Here is a 21,041-nt window from a genome sequence, read left to right on the forward strand (position 1 = left end):
AATAGCAATTACAAACATGTAATAGTACCTTGGCTTTACCACAGTGCACCGGTGAAATTTAAATCTTATTTAAACATTTATCTAAAACCCCTTCAAAATTCAGTTATACTAAAGAAAAAGAAAAACAAACAAGCAAGCAGTGGGGGATATGCAAACTTTTATGAATGAAGGCAGTTTGAATTATGTGTTCTCTGAGGAATTCTGTGGGGTGCAGGTCTAGTGAAGTATCAGATGTAACTGTACCTTGGCCTTCCCACAGCGCACCAGCGTACCCATGAAGGCAACATTACTGCGGGACGTGATATTGCCATTGGTGGCAGCCGGCTGAGGGGCAGAGGTCTTGGTGCAGGGGGTGGTCTCTCCTGTCAAACTGGACTCGTCGACTGACAGATCCACCGCCTGCAGGGGAGTGAAGGGACAGCTTCACTAACAGGCCATTAGAACATTGCTGCTATTTCCAGCACAAGCATTTCTACATTAACTGACATTTAAATGTGCAATCTGGTAAATCTTAAAGCACATATTGTTCTAGAATGTTTTTGACTGCAACAGTGTAACAGTATACATGTGAATCATTTTCCAGTTAAGGCCAATTTTGAATAAGCCTTTATCTAACATCACCCGAAACTACCTTTAATTACCTAAAATTACTGTCAAGTGTTTCTAGAAACTGGAGTATTGGCATAATGTGCTTATGGCATTAATAAGGTTAATGGTTTTATATGATGCTTACATAACCAGAATATGACCAAATGACATAATATTGTTGTGCATGTAAACGCAGTCAGTATGTGCATGGAAGAGAAGGAGAAACAAGAATTAGAGATGTTACTATGTGTCCATATCTTATCACACCTCGAACAGGCGCAGGTCGGCTGGAACTCTCTCTCCGACTGACAGACAGACGGTGTCTCCAGGCACAAGCTCTCGTGCCAGAAGGTGCTCCAGACGTCCTTCTCGAACACTGGAGTACAGGGAGATACAAGATGAGTTGGCAAGAGAAATGAAGAGGGCGAGACTGGTGCCCTGTGGGCTACACAGAGGCCAAACAGAATTATTAATGTACTTCCAACTATCCTGACAATAAAAAAATGCTTGTTGAGGGAAACTTGTGCCAGATTAGAAAGATTGACAGAAAAAAGCAGCATAACACATGGTGGTGGGCGCTGAGGATGTTCTACAGGTGTTTGGGAACAGGGCTCAAGGCTGTGGCACATCCCGTTTTGAAGTGCAAATGTGAGACTTTGTGTGTTTGAAGTGGAAATTAAGCCTCCCATTCTCACTCTCTCCATATGTTGTCTGAAAGGCTGCCTTTTATGCATTTAGTGGGTGTAAAGCTCTGGAAAATACACTTAAGACAGCAAGAACTCACACCCACAGCTCTGACACCATTTATCATTAATGCAGTTAAGAAAGAAAGAAAGAAAGAAAGAAAGAAAGAAAAGAAAAAAAAGAAAAGAGAAAGCAAAGAAAGAAAAGAAAGAAAAGAAAGAAAGAAAGAAAGAAAGAAACAAAGGCTTCCTCATCTTTTTAAGGCAAGTTCCAGGTTAATATATAGTAATAGATCAAATAGATAAAAAAAACTAGAGATCCACCGATGTATCGGCCATTAATCCATATCGGAGGACAAAAGCAATTTATTTAACTATCCGCCATCAGCGAGGTGTTCAAAAATAGACAATGATCAGGGGCGCTTATATCAGTGAAATCTGTCAGTAAAAAGGTGGTGGAAACTCATAATGTGTGTGAAGAAAATCTCTGTTGAATTTAGCTTGACAACAACGCATTAACAGTTAAAAATAGCGACATTAAAGCAGGCTCTATATGACCCTATGAATCACCCGTAGTTCAAGCCAGAGTTGCCAGATCCACAGTTTTTCTTGCACCAAACATAATTTGTAGCGCACATCCCATCCAACAATCGCAAAGAGCTTTGTACTTTCTTACTTCAGATAAGAAACAAAGTCTCAGCTTTCAAATCCTGTACATTCTATCACAAATTCCAACAATAAATGCCATTTTGACGCTTTTAAATGTGACGTGACAGATCGCTGTAACACCTCAGTTCAGAGATTTTATTCCTTAAGAAAATCAAACTATCAGCAGTGGCATCGGTATTGGCAGATATCATTCTGAATAATCAGCCATTGGTATTGGCAAAGAAATTCAGTATCGGTGCATCTTTACTAAAAAACCTATATAAAATATTTTAAGATTCATTTTTAATAAACATCAATGATTTCAGTAGAATAAAACAGTTTTCTCAGAAGATTATAAATATCACAGTTCAATAATAAATATGTTTTACACACGGTGACCCTGGCATGAGCCACATATGGTGGGATCTTAATCTGTTAGTAAAAACATACGCATTAAACAGCATCAAAAGTAAATGACTTTTTATTCCATAAATAATTTCAATGGAACATACACTACTGTTGATAAATTTGGGATCTGTAAGATTTTTTTTAAGGAAATTAATAGTTTTGTTCAGCAAGGAGGAATTAAATTAAATGTGACAATAGGGGATTTATATTTTAAGATAAGATTTTCATTTAAATAATTGCTGTTCTTCTAATCTTTCTATTCATGAAAGGATCCTGAAATAATGGTATCACGGTTTTCACCAAAAACATTTGGAGTAATGGCTGCTAAAAAATTCAGCTTTGCCATCACAGGAATCAATTCCATAAATTTTTACATAAATTTCATAATAAAAAAGAAAAAATATTACAATAGAAAACGTTTTTAAATAGATTTTTTTTCAGCAAATAAATACAACTTTGATGAGCATAAGAGACTTACTTCAAAAACAAACTTACTTAAAAAAATCTTTCTGACCGCCTATTTTGAGATGGTCCTCACTGCAGAACACAAGTCCAGGGAGCGTGGTTGGATGCAGATCCAAATCCTCCCACCTGACATATACCTACACCTACCCGTCTCCACCCCCTAATCCCTAAACCCACCCATCTCCACTCCTAAACCTATCAACCTCCACCCGCAGATGTGGATCCAACCACGTCCCCTGGATCTTGTGTTCTGCAGTGAGGGGCTACTACAAATTTTGAACAGTAGTATATATATTTTCCAAAAAATCAGGACTGAGTTTGTGTAATTAATTTGTTAAGCCAGATCCAATTGTAATAGCCATTTGTTTTGACACAGAAATCTATTAAAGCTTCCACAACTTTGAGTTTTGTAAATAATGCTCACCAATGGCATTCTGGAGGCACAAGTTTCCCCAGCTCCTCCAGGGATTTTTCTGAGCGGTATTCCTGAAATGAAGCAGAACAGAGCTGACAGAAAATGTCCAGAGCACTTACATTCACACTACACCTCATTAATCTATGAGACTTCAAGTTTTTCCAAAAACCTTAAAGTCCAAAAGTATTTGCATCCATTGTAAGGTCTATAGGTTCACATGGGTAATGTCACATCACATCAAATAATGTCACATGAGGTAATGTCATCAATGCATGTTGGATTTACCTGTACAAAGGCAACTGTAACAACAATAATAATAGCCTGCAAAAAAGAATGATACATGAGTGTTAATGGACCGATCCAGTACTTCAAGGAAATCAAATGACTAACACTGGGAATGAGCAGGAACCACTTACCACTGTGATACTGACGGCATCGTCAAACTGACGCATCAACACACTGATGACAGCAGATGCCAGCAGCAACAGGATGAGTGGGTTTTTAAACTGGAGACCAAAAGAGAGAGAGGAGAATTCAGAGACTGCATGGGGGTGCAATGCTTCTCAGAATTCATCGTATACCACATCTCAAGGTGAAGGTCTCAGGGCTTGATGTTGAAAAATTTATGTTAGCTATACATGACAGCAACAATTATTGACCTTTGTGTCATTTATTCTGCTTTTTCAGATACCACAGGCACACACGTCAGATGGCAAAAAACCAATGCCCAAACCGATTTACAGTATTGGTCTTCTATGCTGTTGGGCTACGAAGTTAATACTGAAGAACTGATACATAGCATGGCCAGCTGATTTTTGCTAGTGAGACAAATATAGTTCAGTTTAGTATCAAAAATGGCCATTTCTATTTGCTGCAGCTAATCACCGGAACTGTCCATTTCAGTGAATCGGTTCAAACGCTGATTTAACAATTTGTTTGTGCTGTCACAAAAAAAAAGGTAAATTATACATATATATACTCACACATATACACACACACACATATATATATATATATGACGTGACGTACAGCCAAGTAGGGTGACGCATACTCAGAATTGGTGCTCTGCATTTAACCCATCCAAAGTGCACACACACAGCAGTGAACACACAAACACCGTGAACACACACCCGAAGCAGTGGGCAACCATTTATGCTGCGGCTCCCGGGGAGCAGTTGGGGGTTCGGTGCCTCGCTCAAGGGCACCTCAGTTGTGGTATTGCCGGCCCAAGACTCGAACACACAACCTTAGGGTTAGGAGTCAAACTCTCTAACCACTAGGCCACGACTTCCTTATATACAATTATATATTAAATCTCTTATTAGATTTTGAATCCCAGATTTGCAATAGTGGTCTCAAACTTTTGGAATTCGCTATGTATATACAGTAGTAATACATGTATATAAGTAATGTATATTATATAAATAAATACATATAAAACAGTGGGTAACCTTGATGATGTTAGAATTCTAAACCATTTATTGGGCAAATACATAACAAGTTTTGAATATCTGAAGTTCATAAGGCAGAAAAATATCATTATTAATGAATAAAAATATTATTATAAAACATTATTAGTATTAAATTATTAAATATATTATTATTATTTTTAGCTACTTCACCCAGCCCTGTGAGAAGCATGTATCATGCAAAAAAAAAAAAAAAAAGACTGACAGGGTCTCTAAATTTTCCAATCTACAAACACCAGTTTCATAGTCTACTGAGGTAGACTCAAAAAACTTGAAATGTTCAGTTTAACACTAAATGAAATGCTTGCAGTGGAGTGACACTGTTTAGACAGGAAATGTAATCACAGGTGTTATTTTTGCTTATTAAGTTCCCAAGGTCACCTGATAACCAATGGCATCAGAAATTGCTAATGACACACTGGTAAAGCGCTAGAAAGCGAAGATTAAAAAGATGGGAGTGTGGGTTACTTTCTTTGATTGGCCACATACAGAGAATGCAGAGCTTTAATCTACGGCAGGATCTGACACTCGTGGATTGCTGCATTTGCATAACTGGCAATTAACAGCACCACAAAAGAGGAGCACATCATTTCTTTTGAGTAAGCAATATGGCAACCTTTTGAAAACCAAACCATGGCCAAACAGTAACAGGCAGGTAACACACAGCATAGGAAGGCTGTCTGCTAAAAGTGCTTTGACGTTCTCTCACATCTGTGAAACATCCGGATTTACAACTTGGCTTTGTGCTTAGGGCTGGTGGTACTGTGATAAATATACCTTTGAGAATTTGAATAAATCTGCAGGAAAAAGAAAAAGGGAGATTATTTAAAAGCAGCACTGGTGGTCGTGCCTGACAAAAAAAAAAAAATGTCTGACATGCTCTGGTCTGTGAAGAATGGGGCAGTAAATGGAGAGGGTGCCAGAAAGCGAGACAGATGTGGGGGGGTGAAAACAAAAACGTAAAGAGAGACACAGAGGGAGGTCGGCACATCCCGAAGCAAAAAGCGAATATGAAGTGACAGATAAAAGACACACCAGCTTGTTGCTTTCAAAGCGACTCTCTGAAAGGCAGTGAAACCTCAGACAAACTTGTTCACAGACTTGGACACTTTTTACTTGCCCAGAAAACAAGTCTTTTCTACTCTGAGGAGCAGAGGAAAGACAAAGGTGAAACTGGGAACTGAGCTGCAGCTGCATTAGAAAATTAGTTTAATCACAGGTGTTAAATAAGACGTGAAGAAGCCTTTATAATTGCAGAGAAAAGAGATTAGCAGTAATGAAAGGAAAAGGCCAATCCATCCTCACACAGACTAATTATCAGCATTAACCACCCAGTCGCACTGAGAGCTGTGACATGACATGTTTGTACTACATATTTACCCTCATTATTACAGCTAGAAATTTTTTACACATGCTTTGCAGTTTTAGAGAAATGGGGATGTATCACATTCTGCAGGGGAACCCACAAAGGATGAAGGTGACACCTTCTGAAGAGGGCCCAGGTGAATGTGGAGGAAAAAAATACAATTCCTCCCAGTTTTAATGCTATATTTAGCCAATCAGCACAAACCTCCTAACCAGAGTGGAATGAAATTTTTCACAGAGGACACCGACTTGTCATCTCTACATTGGAAGACAGAACTGGATAAACTGGGTCGTTTTACAGCTTCAAGGCATATTCACAAAGTGTTATTTTTTGCCATGAGACTTTAAATAGAAACATTCCAACCTTCTGCTTATGGACCCCTTTCAAACCAAGTGCAAAAATTCACAATGACTTTGTTTGCACAGAGTGTAGATCAATAACATTTGTAAAAAACTGAAAAGACCAGTAGGGCTGGCTAGAAATATTTTTTTTTCTTTTTTTAATAATCACGTCCTTCATTCGAGAAATCTTGATATTGATTCCGAATCTACAACCATACAACAAAAGAGGTCATAATTTACATGAGTTTGTAGTCTGAACTGAATAAGAAGAGGCCTCAAATAATGCCAAGAAAATGTTTCTTTGTATTAAAGTTTCCTCAGAGGTTGCACGCAAAAACAGAGCATGACTAGTGAAGTCTGATTCACAAGCAAATGTTATTTTCCATGAATCAAAAACATACAACACAAACGGTGTAGCTCAATTCACAAACAAATGACTTTTCTGAGCAATTCATTCAAAATTTCAGTTATTTTTATTGTATGGACTCTAATGATTTATTTATTTAGAGCAGTCGTGGCCTAATGGTTAGAGCAGAGGTCGGCAACCTTTTCGGGATGACGTGCCACTTCAAATTTTTCTGGTTAACCACTGTGCCACCAGTTTAATCACGTTCTATATTAATGCGCTGCTTTAATTGATGCACACACACACACTACTAGCACACAGATCTGACATCGCGCTGTGCAAAAAGTAACATTCAGAGGCTCATAAACTTGTCAGCGCTGCCGCGTGACTTTTATTAATAGATACTAAATCGCTACATTATATTTCTCAGCAGTGAGGGAGTAAAATCAATGTTTTTTTAAGCAACTAAACTCAGCTTCATTATTTGTAGAGAGGCCCATAGACGCAGACAATTTGCACATCTCTCTCTCTCAAAATGGCCATATTTAAGAAAAAAAAATCGAGTAGTTTACATCACTGGATATAGCTGTTGGTCATTTAACATTTCTATGGTAAAATGTATCGTTAAAAGTTGACTAATATTAAATGATTTGCAGCTTCATCTTAGCTCGCTCTCTTTAATGTTAAACTGACGCTTCGGCTCTGGCTGCTTCTGTCAACAGTAAACCCCGCCTACTTTGATTTGATTGGCCATCTCAGTCATTTTGACATTGACGAGGGCTGTTAGACCGATGAGGCTTTGATCTTAAAGCGCCTAGTATGTGCATCCGGAGACTAGCGCAAGTCAATTCTCACACTTTTAAGAGTATTTATAGCTCCTAACAGGCTGTGTGATTATGAGAAGTTATTACCTCAAAATGTACGTCAGTATGCAGTTTTCCCTATTGCTCACGTGCCAGCAATTATCCCTCTGCGTGCCACTGTTGGCACACGTGTCGTAGGTTGCCGACCCCTGGGTTAGAGAGTCCGACTCGTTACCCAAATGTTGCTGTGTGTCTCACTGCTGTGTAAAGTTGATAATTTAATTAGATAATATTTGTCCACTGTATTAGTTTTTTTTTTTGCTGTGGTAACAAAAAAGTTTTACTGGAATTGTTATTGCCAGAAATTCTGGAATCACATTAGCAAGTTAAGAATCAAGATTTTTTTTGCCAACCAACCTGAGAGATATATTTTTTCCAGAGGGGTTCCTCTTCGCTAATGTCAAACTCGTTCCATCCATGGTAGGTGCGACGTCGTGTAACCTCCTCCCGGGTGAGACCGAACTGCAGGTCAGCCTAAGGGAGAGAATTAAGTCAGAAAAAAACAGCTTTACCAAAATAACACTAATCAGATGCGTAACCAGGACAACTGACATTAACCACTAGCAAAAAAAGAATGCTGGAGCCATGGAAACAACTAATAAAGCCAGTGCCCTGGAACTTGAGCTTTGGTGTGTCTACTGTTAGATAACTCCCTGCATGAAGAAAGACCTTAAGACCAGAGCACTGTATTATGAACAGGAGAGAGCATAAAATCTGTACTTACAGATCACTGTACTTACAGACCTGCTGTCTGTCTGAGCAATATTAGGATTGGGGGTAAAAATGGTGCCGAGTACAACCAAATCTGACCACCTTATATCACTTTACAACAAACTGGGAAGCCGCAAGGTCTCCTTTGCTTTCCATGTTCAGTTTACACTCAAAAACAAGGCAAACACAAATAAAAGACACATTGTTTTTGTTTTATTTTCTATTAAAATAGTACTACCCATGGTGTATTATTCATGGTAAAAGTGCTTCCCGGAGACTGTGGCTGAATGTTGATGACAGTGCATGAATAAAGGTCTTCTGGGAGCAGGTGGTCATGTCAGTACAGTGATGGACATGGCACTACAAACTATATCATCCACGCTGAGACTGCAAGAGAATCCCAGCACTCTCTAATCTTCCTGGCGTGATTCATTAAGGGACACTGTGTGATATCTGCAGGGATGGGCTTTCAATTCCTCAGTGTCAAAGCATGCGATCTGTGCATTTGGTGGCTGTTTGACTGCATGAGGAAATTCAACTGGACTTGCCATGCTATTGTTTCTATAGGCTGTGGTTAGAGAGACAGTGTGCTTTAAACAAGTAGAACGTGATCCAGGATCAACATCCTTGTTCCTGAAACATAATACTATCAAACAATCAAAGTCCTATGCTTTGCCCTGGCACTAAAATCAGGTGCCAATAACACTTAATGGGACTGCTGATCCAAGAACAACAAAGGATTAAAAATCATCACTCGATAATGTTCCTAGAAGTCCTTCCTAGAAGTTTCTAGAAGTTGCATTATGGAACACCTGATTTTGATTGGTCAACTGTGGCATTATGTGGTCAAATATTTAATAGTATTAGAATATTACTACAATGACTACTTCACAGTGGGATCCTGATCTTTCTGTCCTGAGTTATTTTGCAATAATGACAGACCATCTCTTATGCCACTTGTGAAATCTATGAGCAAAGTTTACTTTTGAATTTGAAGGGTCTAGAAAGATTTCCTTGTTGTACAAATTTGTACAAGTTGTACAACTTAAACTATAAATATAAGTTAAGACTGTCTTGGTTTCATGTGAAGCCTTTTACATGGCTCATATAAATCATTATGAAAAATAAGAAAGTGAAAGTCATAACGTTTAGCCATACTCGGAATTGTTGCTCTGCATTTAACCCATCCAAGTGCACACACACAGCAGTGAGAGGTGAACACACCGTGAACACACACCCGAAGCAGTGGGCAGCTATATCCAGTGCCCAGGGAGCAACCGGGGGTACAGTGCCTTGCTCAAGGGCACTTCAGCCACGGGTATTGAGGGTGGAAGACAGTGCTGTTCATTCACTCCCCACCCACCTACAACTCCTGCCAGCACCGAGACTCGAACCTGTGACATTCTGGTTCATAATGGCAAATGTCTGTTCATAAAAAAAAAAGGCTAACGGAACCTTTGTTTTTCTTCATGTTCTACTGGTTACAACTGTGATCAAGGATGGAGCATATGCTTCCACACATACTTTGAAGCACATACTTAAAAAAAAGAAAAAAAAAAAAAAAGTTTTATTTACATATGAAAAGACAAGGCCAAAAATGTTAATTTGAGTCATTTCTTCAGTTTCCACAATGATTACCACATGTACATGTTTATCTTTAAAGTTGTAATCTCTAAAATGCTTGTGTATGGAACTACTCCCTCATGCAACTGATTAAGTTGCACAGAAACAGTCAAAACTACCAAAAACAGCTCAAAAGAATGTGGCCTGGAAGAGATATGCAAACCTTTTTCGTACTCTATAACAGTGCAATTACTGAAAATGAATCAACAACCTTAAATATTTCAAGTAAAAATAAAGATTTAAACAGAGCTGCAGCAAAATGACATTTGCTCTAATAATTATATAATTAAACAATATTATATAAAAAGCATTATTGCAGAGAGTTTTTGTTAATACCTTGGGCAGCTAGTAAGGTTGCCAATCAATTAAATATTTAACTTTTTTTCAATTAACACAGTTAGTTTCTTTTTAAGGAATGCTACGAAATAATGTGTGACATGAATATACCTGCAGTGCACAGGCAACCTCGTTCACAGGTAGTTCACTGGCTTTTTTCGAAGTCAGTACTGGAACCATGGTCTCATTTTCACAGTGGGGTTGACACTCGGCAATCTGAAAAAAATAAAAGTTCAAAAATAAACTTATTTTAAACAGATTAAAAAACAAAACATCAACAGAGGACAAGGATGATGTTAGCATCTTAGCTAAATTTAATAACCCATGCAATTTAAAAAGGTTCCATCTTTGGAAGTAATCCAAATCAAAGATTACTAATCCCCCCTCATAAAAAAAATTAAGTGCAATGTACAAAAGGATTACAGGCCCAGAAGAAACTTTGACCCATTCAATGTTGTACAAGGAAACAACACACATCTAGGCAAAGTAGCTCCTGTAAAATCATGTGACACCTTCTCAATTTGCATAGACTTTCAGCTACGAAAAATGTGCATTGGCTCAACCCACAGCTGTGCCTCATTCTGACTGGAGGAAGATCGTACGACCATCATAATGGAGCCCAGCAGATGGATTGGAAAGCATTAGGGAACAGAATGCCATTATTTAAGCTCTAGATGGTCATGAGCATCAGGTTAAGTCTCACAAAGAGCACAAGATGAACATCCATGCAATATCCTATCCCATTTGCTTTGCTGGATATTGATCTGGTCAGACAGTAATAAACCTTTCTATGATTTTTTTGAACACCATCTGCCAATCAAACTTACATAAAAAACAAGCATACATAGAGATGAAAAACACATAGGCCATTTCCTAAGAAATTGTGAGATACTTGTCTATGCAAAACTTCTTGTCGCAGGTGGTTGCTAAGGTGTTCTGGGTGGTTACTCACTGAACAATTCAATGTACAGTTCAAATCTGCGGGGTCAATACGATTTTTTATGAATACTTTTAAACATTCAAATATATTCCATGGTGAGCATAAGACACATCTTTAAAAAAACATGTAAGCATCTTGCTGACTAGGGGTGTAAGAAAATATCGATACACAAAAAATACATTTTGGTGTGTTTGCAGGGTAAAAACATGGGTCAATTTTCACATTGGTCTGAACAAAAACAGTGCCATCTAGCCAATTCTATTTCAACAGAGAAGACCTGATTCAAACATCAAACAAACTGATGAAAAGACTAGATCCATATATGACAGCCTAGTAGCCAGGACAACGTCTTTATGTTTACAGATGTGACGTAATGACGGAGCAGCATGTTCAAATTTTCCACGAAAACCTACCAGTACCACTCAAATAAGAAAACATTATTGTAAGCTAACCGTTGTGAAATAGGCTAAAGTAAGGCGGTAGTTTTGAACACTGGCTGGTTATGTACTCACTCAAATACTGATTTCTGATCATTTTTAACCAAAAAAATATTGGAAATATTTCTGTTTTAATCCATGAAGGCTGATATTAAAGGAGTGGTTGATTGAGATTTCTATTTTTTATCGCTAGTTAGTGTGTAATATTGCTGTTTGAACATAATATCTGCAAAGTTACGGAGCTGAAAGCTCAATGCAAACAGAGATATCTTTTAAAATTCTGGAAGTTTAATGTCTACAAAAATGGCTGGTAAGGACTACAACAAGTTACTTCCCGGGTTCGTGACGTAACAACCCAGATAATCCACGCCCTCGGGAAAAGGTAGCAAAGGGGGCGAGGCCATGCTGCGTTAGTATAGAGAAGAGGAATAGAAAACTAGAGGTGAACGTAAAAATCTATTCATATGTAAATCGTGATTCTGTCTTCTAACGATTCTAATGGATTCACAAGTTTCAAAATCAATGTTCTAAAGCAGCGGTTCTCAATCCTGTTCCTCGCATCCCCCTGCTCTGCATCTCTCTTTCTCTCTCTGTCATTCAGCTCAGATCCAACACTGAACTGTTCCAATTATACACTTATTTTCACATAGCTATGAGAAGCGTTAATCATGGCCGCGCATGCAGTTACAAATTACAGCGCATCTAAAAGCGCACCGTAGTTTACAATACAACCGGAGCACATGCTGCTGAGGGGAGGGGCGGGACGTTTAGACCCACACTAGATACGGTTTAGCCAAATCACAATACACTGGGCTAGCTAATTAATCAGAGCCCATTGCCTATTTCAGAGAAGACAAAGAGATGAATCTACTTCAACATATGCTGATAACAGCATATAACTGTCTTGAATTATTCCTTAATTTCTATTTATTTATTTCTCTTGTGGCCCGTACATAGTGAAAAAAAAAAAGATAAATGCGTTAAACATTGTTTTTGAAAGTCGGTGCTTGAAATAAAGCTGCTCTTAAATTTTCATAGATGACTGCAGTGCTAATAATTTTAATTACAGGCCTATAATTCATTGTATAAATTAATAGACCTGTTTTAAAAATCCTTTTAAAAACATTTTCAATGAGGAGTAAGATAATAGCCTAATCTTTTATTATCCTCACAGCCCATCAGTTATGCGGTGATGCGCAGGGCAAATTAATTGTAATTTAATAATAAAAGTTACCTAATAATAATAATAACAGGCCTAATAATATTAAGAATGTAACAGGCCTACATTAATTGGTTATCCTCTTAATATTGCCAATATTTAATGCTTTTGACAATATCTTTGGCTAGTCGACACATGATATGCGGTAACCCTGTCATTCAGAATTACCCAAGGTTAAATGCTCAGAGACTTTATACTAGAATGCTATGCTTTAAACAAAATAGGTTACAATGGAAAGAACAAAACATTCCAGATGGTTGTTTAAATTTTTAGGCATAACATGCAAATATAAACAAAATCCTGCTGTGACTAGATTTCAGGACACGGCCACATAACATACCAGACAGACAATAGGCTCAGAGCATCTCTGAGAATGAGCTTTTAAGAGAGTTACCCTCAGGATGGATGTCATTGGTGGGTATCATTCAGAGTGATGCCCTTCTCAAAAGACGACAGAGAGAAAAAGACAGAGAAGAAAGCTACAGAGAAATAGAAAATTGGGGCTACCTTTTGTAGTCTGTTTCATGTTAAGCATCAGATCCAGCATGAATCTTACAGCACCCCATACATCAGCCTAGCATCTTGAAGTGTTACACCGTATTCTTCCTGCACTATCACTCCAGCGTAAAGATAAAAGAAAGTATCTTACAGAAGATCTTACATGTCTGAGCCTTAGCGGATTCCCATAATTAAGAGTGGCAACAGCTTAAACCTGGATGAGCCAATCCCACATTCTCACCTCTCTCTGAACAGACTCTTTATACTAATGAATGAGTGCTATCTGAGCTATCCGGGTCAATTTGCAAAACTGGTATCGTTCCACGGTTCGTTTTGTATTGTACAAATGCTGTATAAAATGCGTCCCTACTCAGAAACAAGACCACAGTCTGCTGTCACTAGCTAAAAAATAATCACAAAAACTGTATCACAACTGCTGTACACTACCGTTCAAAAGTTTCAAGTTGGTAAGATGTTTCTGACAGTCTCTTATGTTCACCAAGGCTGTAATTATTTGATCACAAATACAGTAAAGACTGTAACATTGTGAAATATTATTGCTGCATTATATATCTGCTTTCTACGTTATATATTTTTAAAAATATAATTAATTCCTGTGATGGCAAAGCTGAATTTTCAGCATCATTAATCCAGTCTTCAGTAGCCCTTTTCAAACAGACATTCTGAAAAATTCACTGATAATGTGTCCCAAGATTTGTCACGGGATCATTAAATTTTGGTTCATTCACACTGCCAGTGATTTTCTGGAATCTGTGTGTATGTTCACACACATCCTGTAAAGACATGTGACATCGGGACGTGATGTTGAATGTAATACGGAGCATTCCATTAAAGCTGGGAAACGATCTCAGCTTCAGTGCAGAAAGTGAGGAGCTCCCTGGTCTCTGCTTTATTCCAGTTAGCAGACATTTTTTCATTGTGAACACTGATCTGCACTTAAAACACCTGGTAAAAGACCCTGCTTTTTGTTCACACAGGGTGCATTTAGGGGCTGGTCCCGATAATGTTACTAGGTCCCCATCACAGAATCGATCAAGGGACATGTTTGCATTCACACAGAAGGCACCCTGGTAATTTTATTTCAATTTTATGGGATCAAAGCCCTGCTTGAAAGGGGCTAGTGTCACATGATCCTTCAGAAAACAATAAATATGCTCATTTGGTGCTAAAGAAACATTTCTTAGTATTATCAATATTAAAAATAAATTTTCATTGACAATTAAAAAGTTCAAAAGAAACGCATTTATTCAAAATCTCTTATATATATCTTTGAAATATCAGTCTTTACTGTCACTTTCGATCAATTTAATCCACTCTCGAGGTTTGAGGTCAATGACAGCAAACACCATTGGTTCTTGCATGTTTTGTGACATATTAGGATGTAGGCGAGTTTGAAAACAAATGCAAATTAGACTTCAGAGCTATAGCAGACAGAACATTAAATGAATGCCTTAAACTTAGTTCCTCACACAAAGCAATTGTATGGTTTCAGATTATCAAAAATACACTTTCACAAGTAGTATGGACTAACTTTTTAGTATTTTGCGCATCCACTTTCTTTTATGGAAATCTCTGACATTCCTCTGAAAAAATCATTTTGTGCTCCGCAAAAAGAAAGAAGAAAATAGCAGTGTTGAAAGAACGTTTAGCATTTTCAGAGATCTAATAATAGTTCAATCTCTAATTGTCCTCAACCATTAACAGGAATATGACATGAATCTATTATCACTAAGATGTGCTATTTGATTGACAGTTTTTCCTCTACAATTACATCATGTTTTTAATAGTAAAACTCTAAATTGGTTACTAAGAAAGAAGTGTGATATCAAACGCAAGATAAGCCATTTATCATCTCACTCAGCCAGCGAAATAAATCAAAAATAAATAAATAAATCAAGCTTTAATTGTTTTCATGTCTCCCAGGCCCCCTATCTGGGTCTCAATTACAAGCTCTGCTGGATTCTCCTGCTGACAGAATTGGGCCAAGCGCAGGTTAAAGGCCATACAGACACAGAACAAACTGTTCTCTCAGCGCTCTCCATTAGATGATCGAGACTGATCGTCTGCAGTCCACTGAGAGGCACAAGGTCATGTTCACTCTAGCAGAGCCTCCATGGAGTTGAAACCACACTCTGACCCATCAACCTCTCTTTACCTTTTAAACAGTTATAGAATAGGAGCTTACGTATGTGGTATTAAAAAAAAATTTGTTAAGAAATACTAAGCACACAAAAAGGAGGAGAAAAAATGCAGTTCACTAAAAACACAGATAAAAGCATCCTCAGCCCCTGCCATGCCCTTAACAAACCTCACTCTCCATTCTCCATCTGATAAGTTGAGCATTACGCAATGCTCCTAAACAAACCAGAACACAAATACGCACAAAAAATTCTTTGACTGGTCACACCTGGATTTCATCTTTGTCTATGGAAATTTTTAAACTTTTGAAAGTCAAAAGTCAAAATGCCTCCACCTTTATCCCCTGCTCTGTGTTGAAGGGCAGTTTGCAGTGTTGCTCAGTATATTTCAATAATCAGAGTAATTCAGTTTGTGAATAAAGTGTTGTACAGAGAGAGAGGGACATAGTGCAAAGAATTTGTTTTTCTCTTGCCAAGTACAAAGCTGAACAGACTGTTACACTGGTATTACACTGACTATTCACAATATTTGCAATGCTTTCAGTAAATAAGACATTTTAAACAAATTAACCAACATTTTGGATGGCTTAAGACTGTGCCATAGACATGTTCTGCACTATTCTTTTTGTCTCAACTCATGAGTATGAAAGCCCAAATGCAGATTGTTTGTTTCTTTATTTTATTTTAACACCATGACATCTTTTTTGCCTATTTTCATGGTGAAAACCAAACTTAAATTATTAAAATTCTAATCATACATTTTGAAAAACTTCATTAAAAAAAAAAAAACCTTTTCAAGGGTTTCAACAGAATAAAACAAGTTCAAGAAGTTTAAATCATTCCTGAAAATCTTCTTTACTCAAATGGTTTGTTCTTTTGAACAATCTGAATGAATCAACTCAAACCACTGATTCAACAATTTTTTTGCACAATTGCTTTAAAAAAGAAAAAAAAATCATACGGGTTTGGAATGAAATGACAATTTTCATTTTTGCGTGAGTTATCGGTTTAAGCACTGATGCAATATTTTGAGGGGAAAAATGTATTGACCCAGCCCTTCTAATAAGTATGCACAATGTTGATATTGCTAACAAATGAGAATAAAACAAATATATCCAGAGAAAGGGGTCTGTTTGGGGTGTTAGTGACCATATTAAAAGGAATAATACGTTAGTTTAAAGGGTTAGTTCACCCAAAAATTTAAATTCTGTCATTAATTACTTACCCTCATGTCGTTCCAAACCCGTAAGACCTCCGTTCATCTTCGGAACACAAATTAAGATATTTTTGATGCATTCTGAGCGCTCTCTGACCCTCTCATATCCAGCAAGGGTCCTTACACGATCAAGGTCCAGAAATGTAGCAAGGAGATTGGTAAAATAATCCATGTGACATCAAGGTTCAACCGTAATTTTACAAAGCTACGAGAATACTTTTTGTGCGAAAAAAACCCCCACAAACAACATAGAAAACGTATCCACGTGGCGCAGCTGACATAGAACAGCATACGCGGAGGAGACAAATTGTTGAATAAAGTCTTTTTTTTTTCTTGCACACAAAAAGTATTCTTGTATCTTCTTAATGTTACGGTTGAACCCCTGATGTCACATGGATTATTTTACCGATCTCCTTGCTACGTTTGTGTACCTTGATCGTGTAAGGACCCTTGCTGTCTATGGGAGGGTCAGAGAGCTCTCAGATTCCATCAAAAATGTTCCGAAGATGAACGGAGGTCTTACGGGTTTGGAACAACATGAGGGTAAGTTTGGGTGAACTATCCCTTTATTGTTTACAAAGTGAGAGTTGAATTCAGAACAAATGAAAGATTATCATTTACAATGGAATACATCCAGGCTCAGAGATCATACAGTTCAACAAAAACAAAAAGCGGTATTGTCGACTCTGAAAATCTGTTCTGAGAAGAGTGTTGTTGAAACGAGACCAGAGCTTCCCACAGAGAAAGATAATCTTTTTTCTCCAAAACCAAGGTAAACAAGGGACCAACATCCAAGCACTGGCTGCTCAGTGGTGGGAAATCAAAAAATTGATTCCACTTGTGAAAATACCACACTAAAACTTTCATGATTGCATCACAACCTTAAACTGAAACACATGCTATCAGTCACCATGCTCCTTAATTTCACTATTGCTTTGATTGTGAATGCACTGACAGATTTCCTTAAAATTCTGCATTTCTAAGGAAGACTGGGTTAGGGTGTGAAACAAACATCAGGGAAACACTCTGTATCAGTGACCACACACCTCCAGCTACTTCTCAATCTGTGACCCAAAACTAATGGGAGCTTCACAGGAAGTTAAATGACCTGCAAAGTTAAATGCATATATACAGATGGAGCAGGGGTTGCTGGGACAGAGAGTGGTTTATAATCTTCCTTCTGGCTGTCCTGCAGTGTCTGCAGGCGAAGGCTCTCTGGAACTGTTAGATAGCAGAGAGGTGTCAGTCCACAAGTACTGTGAAAACGGAGAGAAACAGAGGACAGGGCAACAAGAAAGAGGGAAATCCAGCGGAATGAAGCGGTTTTCTTCACGCACAAAACCTTTTACACACACACATGGAAAGAACAAATATACCCTACTCATCATCCAAGAGGTGAACAGTCAGACAACCACAAAACTCTCCCTCACCTCCTCAATCATGCGCAAAAATCTCGTACTGTAATGATCAGCATTGCACAGAACTATTGGGTATTTCTTTGAACTGTAGACTGCAACAGTGACTGCATTTTAGAACCCTCAGTTAAGGAAGTACTTTTCCTATTCACTGTCTTTATAAAGACTTCAAAACCAACCCAACCTGCTCTAAGATGATTCACAAAATTACAAACCTGATGTAAAGCAAAACAATGTGATAAACACTTCAACACAACCGTTAATATGATTTGTCACAGTAAACCATCTGGTTATAAATACAACTGGTTCGTGTCTAAAACTGTGCAAACAGACATAACTTGTGAGACAACTTCAAGCGAACCACTTATTGTAAATCTCGTTACATCACCACATATTGGATCTTGGAACTTGTTTTCTTTAAATTAGCAAAGGTTTTGTATTTCTTTCCAGAACTGATTGACTGTAGGCCTTTCATTCATTTGTACATTAAAAAAAAAAAACATTATTTGTTGAAAATATTGGCAAAATTCAATTAAAAACTGAGGTGCATAAGCTCAGATCAGAGATATATGATCAGTTCCAAAAACAAATAGGGAACCTGTGCTAATAGAAAGAAAAGTTGATAAAAGATGAATGCAATATTTGGTAATAATATAGCATAAGAAACGTAAAAGCTATTTTTGTAGGCATTCATTTTTGAGCAAAGTTAGTGGACTTATTCCAATGTGATAACATTAGCATTTCTGGGAAAAAGAAAATTCAGTCTGGGTCAAAATGACTGGAACACAACATGAAGGTTAAAATAATTGGCTCTAAGTGAACAGAAGAACAGTGTTTTTCAGAGTTTGTGCTTATTTATACAACCCTCTTCTTAATTATTAACTTTGACATTAATTAAAATATAAATATATTTTTTAATAAGAAGTACTGATTGAATTTGAGAACAAAAATCTAAAAATATCATTGTATCTTCACATACTTGAAAATTAAGTCAAAATCACATTGAAATTGAGGTTTACAGAGGCACAATTCAATCTCAGAGTGGTATGGCCGTTTGGCTGATCTTATTACAATTCAAGCTCTCTAAGGAGATAAAGAAAGGGATTTTTACTTCCGGGAACCTATTGTTGTGCGCCGTTGACCATTATTATAACTAGTGACTCACTTTGACTTTGTCACATGACACTGCACTGGATACTAGCTAAGCCAAAGGACAGAAAGGTGCTAACAGTCTAATTTGTACACACTATTGTAACAAGCACGCTTGCAAATTAGGACACTGGAAAGAGATAAACCTCTCTGACTTCCCTTCATTTTATATGATCAAGTCGGTTTCAAAATCATGAACTTGTCTACAATTCCCGAACATGCTGTCTAGGCAGGCATCTCACTAGGTTTTAGGACACAGCCAACATGCATATGCATTCCCTCTTCCAGAGCACAATGAACTGAACTCTGTCACCCCAGTTACTCCAGGTTTGTTGTCACTGGCACACCCGTGCTCGTATGAAACCTCTAGTCAAGCACACCACACAGTGGCAGTGAACTTTAAACCACGCATCAGCCAAAGAACGACAGCAGGTTGGCTGGGGTACTGTTTACTACTCACGTGAAGCTTATATGGTTACTCTGAGGCCTATTTCATGAAAGAATACAACAGTTCCTGCCCTGTTCTGTTTGTCCAGCCGCAGATGTAGATAACAGCTGAAAAAATATTTTTTTTTTTAAAGGATGGGACTGTAACGTGTTCGCGACTGTACGTTACGTCAGATTAAACAGAATGTTATGCTGAATTATATATTTTCCAATGCTCTACTCCAAGATGCACGTGATATACACGACCAAAATAAAACAATTCTATACATATACACTACAGCGGCTGGATGTTATCCCTTATTTTCACTCTAAACTCAAGTTTCAAGCTACCACGGCCGCAAATGCGTTTGAGGAAAATCAACCGAATTAATCTAAACACTAATATATGTCACCACCCGCACGGTTAAACGCGGTTAACTTGTTATTTTGGTGAGACCGCTGACAGTACAGCACATGACGACTAACCTTAACGCTTCTGCCGTCGCTTTTCTCGCCGGTGTTCGTTGCTTTATTTGAATGACTGTCGCTCACCGAGCGCTAGCGGCGACAACACGCTTTCAGCTAACGTTTAAATCACGCCAGCGGGTCTCAAATTACGTTTTATCAGTGTTTCATAGCATACATTCACACCGAGCGCAGTGTGGAGCAACGTCTAAACAAACGGGGCTTTGTCTGAACCTCGCAGTGGGGATTTCTGAGCGCTATTAAGCCGGCAACGGGTCTCGGAGTAAGGAAAACGGGATTTTCTTGAAACTTACCAGCGGGTCCTTTTTCTTTTGCATCTTCCGTGAGCTTTCGTCAGGTCTGTCACACTCACACCCCCTCATATCGCCACATCGCACAGCACACAAAAAAGGGCGGCGGCGACGAAAAAAAACAGACTAGGGAACGGTCATTAAACACATTGATCACCAGTCAAAAACCCTGCGTCTCAAATGTGCCTACGCTCTTAAAGTATGCACTCTTTTGGTGAAGAAAAAGTACACACTTTTGAGTGTGTAGTAGAAGAGTAGGCAAGCTTTGGGGCATACTATCACGTCACACAATTGCGTCTTTAAAGGACCGCTCTGTCGCACCTGTTACTGTAAACTGGCCTGTCAATCATCTTGTCACAGTTAACATCCTCCGCATTTAATTTAACTAAACTTCCTACTGCACTGGAGAGAAAATAAGTAGCTCGTTGATCTGCCAGTCGCGGGTCTTTCATGCGGAGAACTCTGATCAGTTTCTGTATAATGATGCATTTAAAAGTTAACGACCAAATGGATGTTTATAAAAGTTCACATTGCTGTTGCAGAT

General features: G+C 38.1%; 1 protein-coding gene across 5 annotated transcripts in view; it reads right to left on the bottom strand.

The window, feature by feature from the left end:
* Window positions 1-21,041, bottom strand: part of LOC109105337 (calcium-transporting ATPase type 2C member 1) — a 39,782-nt gene that overhangs the window by 15,365 nt on the left and 3,376 nt on the right. Inside the window, exons 1-8 of one of the 5 annotated variants that reach the window (XM_042773002.1) lie at window positions 20,501-20,563; window positions 10,374-10,478; window positions 7,950-8,066; window positions 3,624-3,713; window positions 3,493-3,528; window positions 3,217-3,278; window positions 856-964; window positions 244-399 (exon numbers count right to left, since the gene is read on the bottom strand). In XM_042773002.1, the coding sequence (XP_042628936.1) occupies window positions 244-399; window positions 856-964; window positions 3,217-3,278; window positions 3,493-3,528; window positions 3,624-3,713; window positions 7,950-8,066; window positions 10,374-10,478; window positions 20,501-20,524 (699 nt within the window). In that variant the 5' untranslated portion in view covers window positions 20,525-20,563. Of the gene's footprint in view, window positions 1-243; window positions 400-855; window positions 965-3,216; window positions 3,279-3,492; window positions 3,529-3,623; window positions 3,714-7,949; window positions 8,067-10,373; window positions 10,479-13,365; window positions 13,809-16,740; window positions 16,764-20,207; window positions 20,464-20,500; window positions 20,564-21,041 lie in introns of those variants that run through there. The other 4 variants (XM_042773005.1, XM_042773004.1, XM_042773006.1 and 1 more) reach the window with 4 other exon arrangements.

This window comes from Cyprinus carpio, chromosome A16 (genome assembly GCF_018340385.1).
Source record: "Cyprinus carpio isolate SPL01 chromosome A16, ASM1834038v1, whole genome shotgun sequence".
Classification (NCBI taxonomy): Eukaryota; Metazoa; Chordata; class Actinopteri; order Cypriniformes; family Cyprinidae; genus Cyprinus; species Cyprinus carpio.